The sequence below is a fragment of the Urocitellus parryii genome, chromosome 7 (genome assembly GCF_045843805.1).
Source record: "Urocitellus parryii isolate mUroPar1 chromosome 7, mUroPar1.hap1, whole genome shotgun sequence".
NCBI lineage: Eukaryota > Metazoa > Chordata > Mammalia > Rodentia > Sciuridae > Urocitellus > Urocitellus parryii.
The window spans coordinates 127399635-127407262 of NC_135537.1; the positions used below are offsets into that span (position 1 = coordinate 127399635).

At 42.9% G+C, this 7628-nt stretch overlaps 1 protein-coding gene across 1 annotated transcript in view; it reads left to right on the plus strand.

Annotated features, from left to right (window-relative positions):
* The window catches only part of Myh13 (myosin heavy chain 13), a 51939-nt gene extending 44553 nt beyond the window's left edge, over positions 1–7386 (plus strand). Inside the window, exons 34-39 of the mRNA XM_026390554.2 lie at positions 1615–1740; positions 2011–2181; positions 4786–4890; positions 4989–5084; positions 6771–6905; positions 7313–7386. Coding sequence (XP_026246339.1) covers positions 1615–1740; positions 2011–2181; positions 4786–4890; positions 4989–5084; positions 6771–6905; positions 7313–7327 — 648 coding nt within the window. The 3' untranslated portion in view covers positions 7328–7386. The remainder of the gene's footprint in view (positions 1–1614; positions 1741–2010; positions 2182–4785; positions 4891–4988; positions 5085–6770; positions 6906–7312) is intronic.
* Positions 7387–7628: the final 242 nt, after the last annotated feature.

Below are 7628 nucleotides of genomic sequence, written 5' to 3' on the forward strand. Positions count from 1 at the left end.
GGAAGTACAGATTAAGTAGCCCTTATCCAAAAGTACTTGGGACTAGACATATTTCTGATTTCAGGTTGTTTTGGATTTGGGAAGATTGGCACATACATAATAAGATATATTGGGGATAGGACCCAAATCTAAACATGAAACTCATTTTGTTTTATTTTCACTGGGTACACATAGCCTGAAGGGACTTCTATAGATTCTGTTTAGGGTGCCTGAGTTTTGACAATGACTTATCACATAAGGTTAAGTGTGGAATTTTCCACTGGTTGTAAGAGGTTTTGAATTTGGGATCCTTTTCAGATTTCAAGATTTCATGTGTTTGAATTAAAATGCTTAGCCTATACCATTTAAGCTGAAATCTGAGAATATTAGGATTTTCTTTCAAAATAACCATTTTTATGAAAGTTTTAAGAAGTTGCTTGTGTTATAAAACAGAAAATATGAGCAGACACACAGAAGAAATAAAATCAACCATATTGTTAACATTTCAGGGTATCTTATTCTTAGGCCCTTGTGAATTACATAAACACATTTTTGATAAAACTATGTTTGATCTTTTGTAACCTATTGCTTTCATTTAATAATGTGTCATGAACTTATTTCTACCTCTTTAAATCATCTATGATATGGTGGGTTTTTTTATTGGTTGCTCAAGATAATACAATGATCATGACATATATGATATGGTTTTTAATGTCTGGAAAACAGGCTACTACAGGCTATAATATGGCACTTTAATCAATCCTCTGTGGTTGGTTAATTTAGATGGTTCCCAATAAAATTTTTATGATTAGAAAGACCATTGTTACAAATGTGCTCATAACTAAATTTTCATATACATCTACTATTATTATTGTCTTGATATTTCTGGAAGTAAATAAAATTCTAGAAATAAAATTTCAGGGTCAGAACAATAAAGATATTCATAATACATTGTAAATTGCTCTTTAACAAGGTTGTCTCAATTTTTATTCCAATTAGAAAACGATGTGAGGGCTCTTTTCTACAAATTCTGAAAAGTCCCTGTTATTTCTTGAATCATCATCAGTTTTATTGTTGGAGCATATTTCATTGGGAATTTTAGTATTTATTACTAGCAAAGTGAATCGCTTCATCATTTTATTGTATGTTGTATTTCTTCCTGTGTGTTTTTTCCTACTTGTACTCCTTGCCCCTTTTATTGATTCATCTTATTTACATCATAAGGAAGAGAATACTTTTTCCATAATATATGTTGTAAATATTTTTTAGTTTGTTATTATCCTTTCAATTCTATCTAAGGTACATTTTGATTATTAGGATTATTTTTCATGTGATGTGTAGTTATATCTATCAACAATTTCCTTATTCCATTGCCTTTTATTGACTAATCTATCCTAAATATTCAAAATTCCACCTTTATCATTGATTCAATTTTTTTTTATGTTCAGTTTTGGATATGTTTCAAGACTTTCTGTTCAATTGAAGCTGAAATCATACCTAACAGACCACCCATGTGAAAAACAAGAAATGGAACATGATTATAAGTTATTTACTAACCCACCCGACCACCTCCTTTTCGATTGTTTCATATGCCCAAATAAAACCTTCACCACTGATATCTCATTTTTCTTGTAGAACACAAGCCTGATAAATACCAAGAAAAAACTGGAGGCTGACTTGGCTCAGTGTCAGGCAGAGGTGGAGAACTCCATCCAGGAGTCCAGGAATGCAGAAGAGAAGGCCAAGAAGGCCATCACGGATGTAAGCACTGTTCTCTTTTCAGATGCTGTTTGAAATGGAGAAAGGGGGCTTCCAGGCCAGGGCATGACAAGTAGGTTTCATCTGCTTATGAGTACAGTTAGTGGTGGCTTCCTGGAGTCATTAAAAAGGCAAAATGGAACATGATAACTGGCCTCAGTAAGACAGGGGAGATTCAATCTGATGCACAAGACCAACTTGAACAGCATCATCCATATGCTCTGGGAAGGGATAGGTGGATTGTTTGCTAATATGTCCTGTGAACTTGACCAGGCCGCCATGATGGCTGAGGAGCTGAAGAAGGAGCAGGACACCAGCGCCCACCTGGAGCGGATGAAGAAGAACTTGGAACAGACGGTGAAAGACCTGCAGCACCGTCTGGATGAGGCTGAGCAGCTGGCCCTGAAGGGTGGCAAGAAGCAGATCCAGAAACTGGAGGCCAGGGTAAGTTCTTTTGAGAGTATTCTGGCTCTTGAAATGATATCCAGTTCAGCTGCCTCAGGCAAAACCATGATCCAGAAATTTATCTAGTACAAAAGTGGCTGCTGATAGACTGAAAAGATAGCTTCAGGACTATTTCCAAAAGTCCCTGTGAGCCAAATTTCTACATATTCTCTTTGACCTTTTCCTGTACCCCAACACACACAAATGGGCACTCAGCCATTGAGCCACATCCCCAGCCCCATTTGTATTTTACTGAGAGACAGGGTCTCACTTAGTTGCTTAGCACTTCACTTTTGCTGAGGCTGGCTTTGAACTCACAATCTTCCTGTCTCAGCTTCCTGAGCCACTGGTATTACGTGTGTGCCACCACAACCTGCTACAAGTACATTTTGATACGCTAATACCTTGGTATCTGTAGTGGGATGATGTCTTTTAATACTCATTTTCTGTTTTTCATGCAGACTCAGATCTATGCACCTAAATGAGAAAAACTCACTTTATAATCAGAAAAATACACATTTCATTATAATTTACATTTTGGACTGTGATTCATTTTGATGAATGATGGTCCATCCTATAGTCTATAGTCTCCCTTTGTCTCCCACTCCCAGGTCTCTTTCTCTTTCCAACTTTTCTAAGTTTCTAAATGCAATCTGTGATTCTGGTGTATTTCCCACTCCGTCCCAAAAGGAGAGCAATTGGTATTTCTTCCATGTTAATGCACCAAAAAAGATTGGCCCACCCCCCCAACACTGAAAGTCCTATTTGTATTTTATCTGGAAGCTTCTTTTGTATTTGTTTTGTTTCTTTGTATTTTATCTGGAAGCTTCTTTTGTATTTGTTTTGTTTTGCTGACTATCCTCTTCATTTCCTCTACTGCTTGATTTTCCCTTTAGACCTGTGATGGTTTATTTCAGTCATTTTTTTTAAATGGGCTGTGCTAGCAATTGACATTTTAGAAAAGGGCTATGAGGAGGAAGTTAGAAGGAGGTTGTTAGGAGATCTCTATTGTCCCAGGAAGACAGGAAATGAAAGAGTGGGAGGGAAAGAGGATGAGGAGGAGGAAAAGAAAAGGAAACAACTTTTCCCAGCAGGAAAGCCCATCTTTCTTTATACCAACCTCCCTAGGATGTGGTCACCAGGCACACAGTTTATTTAAATATGAAAGGATTTTTTAAAAATTTTTGCTAGAACCAACAAGTTGTAGATAAAAGTAAACCCACCAGGGAATTTAGAACTTCCTCTCAAATTCCTTAAGTGTTTACTTGCAATTATTTCCAGTCCTATTCCATTAAAAGGAGCTTAGACCTACCCTTCTCATACATCCCTTAAGGAGGGAAAGATCAGGACCCTCTTGCCCTCTGTGGTTCTGTGATTTCTGGGTTGGCTGAGGGCCCTAGGCCACCCTATCTCTGGTGAGGCACCTTGACTGTCCTCCAATCCCAGCTGCCCAGTTAACTGAGTTCCATAAACCTTGCATAGACCTACAGAACAATTTCAAGGGGGAAAAAAAAAAAGTTTTGCAGAGCCTGATAGAAGACAGTTTGTAGGGACCATGAAATGGAGGGTGTGAGGATCTTTTTGGAAGGGTTTCCAGAGTAAACAGTTTCCACTGGGAGCTTTCCAAGATGATCCAATGAGACTCCAAGTCCAGAGTTGTCCCCTCTGCAGCCACTGGGGTTCCACCCACAGTTGGATCTTACTGGGTTGTGGCTTTAGGACCACATTGAGGAACTGAGTTCTCAGTGACTGCTCCTCCCTTTCAGACTTCAGAAAAGGCCTAAGCAACTGTGACATTAACAATACCTGTGCAGTACTTTATCCTTCTAAAAATACTTTCACACACTTTATCTAGTTTTATCCATTTGAGGTAGACTGGCTGGAAGGATCATTTCCATCCTAAGTGATGATCATCGGACTCCATGATGGTTACTGAATTGCTTTAGATCCATCAACTAGAACTCTCTTCCTCCTCCACTCCCACCACTCCCTCTCATCCTTGTGGATCTGCCCCTTGATCAAAGAGGTGAAACCAATAGGAGAGAAATGGAATGGGCTGAACCCAGTGTTTTCCAATGTATCTTCTGGGGCATCAGGTCAGGGGGATGTGAATGACAGGAATCTGGGGACAGGAGGAGGGTAGCTTTTTCTTTTATAGAAATAGACTTTGGGATACTCTGGGTTAAACCAAAAATACGCCTTTTACTTCCCCATGGCCCTACTGCCTTACTTCATCAGGAATCCTAGCCACCTTAAACAGCCATACAGGTTTCACCTCTGGGGTCCAAGTTAAAGCTGAAGCCCAGACTGTGTTGCCCTTACCAAACTGTAGGGATCCAGAGGAAGGGGCATCTTTGCCAATCCTGGCCCAGTTGCCCAGCTCTGTGCACATGGGCTGCCTCTGCCCAAAGAAGACATCTCATTCGAATCTACACAAAGCCACTGATGGTCTAGTGGTATCCTGGTGAATAAAAATAGCTCCCATGTCCTATTGCAAAATCTAATTAGGGAATCTGGAGTTCATCCTAAAATGCCTGGCATGTGAGTCTATGAAAGAAGGCTGGGAACTCTGACTTCATACTTGCGTTTTCTTCACCTACCCAGGTGCGAGAGTTGGAAAGCGAGCTGGACGCTGAGCAGAAGCGGGGAGCAGAAGCTCTGAAGGGGGCCCACAAATATGAACGCAAAGTCAAGGAAATGACTTACCAGGTGGAGTCTCCAAAACCTCAGTGAATGTTGCATGGGCCACACCCTATAAATAGAAGCCATAGGTTGGTGGGACTCTGTCACAGATATTCTGTTTGCAGGCTGAGGAGGACCGCAAGAATATCCTCCGGCTCCAGGACCTGGTGGACAAGCTGCAGTCCAAAGTGAAGTCTTACAAGAGGCAGGCAGAGGAGGCAGTGAGTATAGGAGATCCCCAGGAATACCCACGCACCTGGCTGTATGCCTCCACAAATCCTTAGTGGGAACAGGTACCTAAGTTTAGTATCATCGCAGAGGGTCTGACCTGAGTTTGCATTTGCAAGTATAAACATAGGCCACCTCTTCTCACTCCCCTGGCTTACCTTCCCTACCTCCACCACCTCTGTGCCTTCTTATCTCCATCCCCTACATTGTACTGTCACCTCCATCCCCTACATTCAACCTTTACTCACCTCGCTCCATCCCATCCCACTCTGACTCACTCTGTCCATTGTGTTTCATCTTAGCTCACTTTACTGGCCTTGCATGGCCCAAACTCTCCCTAACCACCCCACCCGCCACCCCCTCCACCTTCCCTGAGACACCTCATCTTAATGCACATCATCGCCACACCCTACATCCTTTTCCCCACCTCCTCCAGTCTTCTCATCCTCCCCCACTCCCACCACTCCCTCTCATCCTTGTGGATCTGCCCCTTTATCAGAGAGGTGAAACCAACAGGAGAGAAATAGAATGAGCTGCACCCAGTGTTTTCCAAAATATCTTCTGTGGCTTTAGGTCAGGGGGATGTGAATGACAGGAAGCTGGGGACAGGAGGAGGATAGCTTTTTCTTTTATAGAAATAGACTTTGGAACACTCTGGGTTAAACAAAGTTAAACTGGCTGCTTTACTTCAAGAGTTTCTCGGATTTTGTAAGTAATTTGCGATTAACTCCCCCAGTAGAAGAGATAGTCTATCATGTAGCATTTCCTACACTTAATTGATTTTCCTACACTTAGTTGACATGTGCACAAAGCTGGGCAACTGAGCCAGGATTGGCAAAGATGCCCCTTCCTCTGGATCCCTACAGTTTGGCAAGGGCTTCAGCCTTAACTTGACCCCAGAGGTGAAACCTGCATGGCTATTTAAGGTAGCCAGGATTCATGATGAAGTAAGGCAGTAGGGTCCATGGGGCAGTAAAAGGTGTGCTCAGACCCCAGTTCCAGAACCTTCTTATTGCATGCAGAGTTTCTCTCACAAATAGTGTTATGAGGAATAAAATTTAAAGGATTCTCCCCTAGAAAAATGTCTAAGCAGATGACTTTTCCCATTGCCCTTTTTCTTTCCTGCCTAGAAGCCTGGACAGTTCCAGACTCACCTCAAAGAAGTATATTTGAATTGGTTAAATGGAGGGAGAGATCATACACATTGGATTAGTGCAGTTCCACCAAGATTGGCAAGGCTGGAGGGGTACCTAGGAGGCCACTTAAGCCAGGAACTCTTAGATAACCCTCAAATGGATCCATACCATGCTCCGGCCCCAGACACATGGTACTGGGCAGAATGATAGGACAAAGGGGACCTGAGCCATTGGTCTCTGAGACTTTCTGGTGTCTTAGAAGAACTTTAGAATTGTGTCTCCTCCAAAAATCTCTGCGGGTGAGATAGCATAGAGAAGGGGTTCAGGGCTATGTGGGTGGGGGCTTGGAGCACCTGCAAGGTGAGCCCAGTGTACATGGCCATGAACTGGGAGCTTCATCCTCACGCTCTAGAGAACTCAGCCCACCTTTCCTCCCTGTTATTAAGTAATCCAGGGCCCACAGCCTCCTAGTCCTCAAACTCCCTGGAGCCCCAGAGTCACACTGAGAGGCTCCGTCACCTTATACCTCCATCTCCCCTTCAGGAAGAACAAGCCAACACGCAGCTGTCCAGGTGCCGGAGGGTACAGCATGAGCTGGAGGAGGCCGAGGAGAGGGCGGACATCGCCGAGTCCCAAGTCAACAAGCTGAGGGCCAAGAGCCGAGATGTGGGGGGCCAGGTAAGAGCAGACCCCTGAGACCTAGGGGATCAACAGAACACCCGGGGAGAGCTTAGAGGATGCCTGTGGGTCCCCTTCACCCCTGCTACTGTTCATGCACTCACGGATGCTACTATTTCAACAGAGACTCCCAATTCCCAGGCTCCTGGGAGAATAAGCCCAGAGACACAAGGAGACAGATATGTTGCCCCTGTCTCTCTCTGTCACTGGAGATGCTGTCCAGGAAGCTCCTTGCTTTTCGAGGACTTGTCCTATCTCTAGTAGCTTGACTGGTTTGTTTTTTACAATGTGCAAAGAGAGATGAAGCCTCTTCTTAATGCCATTTTTTTGCTCCACCTGAAGGCAATGATCAGCCTCCCATTGAATTTGACTCATTTCCTGTGTCCATTTTTTTTTATCTCCTACAGAAGATGGAGGAATGAGGCCCTCCTGAGGCTCGTTGCCATGGGACACCTCTGGGAGAGTGGAGGGAAAATACATGAGAAATAAATTCTCCTAAACACTTCAACTGCTGGCTCGGCCGTGTTTGTTATGAATTCCTAATTTTTGCAAATTCAGTTTTCCATTTTCTCTCTAAATTTATAGATAGCGACATGGGAGTTCATTCTTCTTCTGCGGGGCTGATTTTTAGAGACTTACCTGCTCTACTGTAAATATTAAGAAATATAAGGGATACGAAGGAGGAGCCTCCTTGATCCTCATAAAAAAGGTGAAAAGCCACCC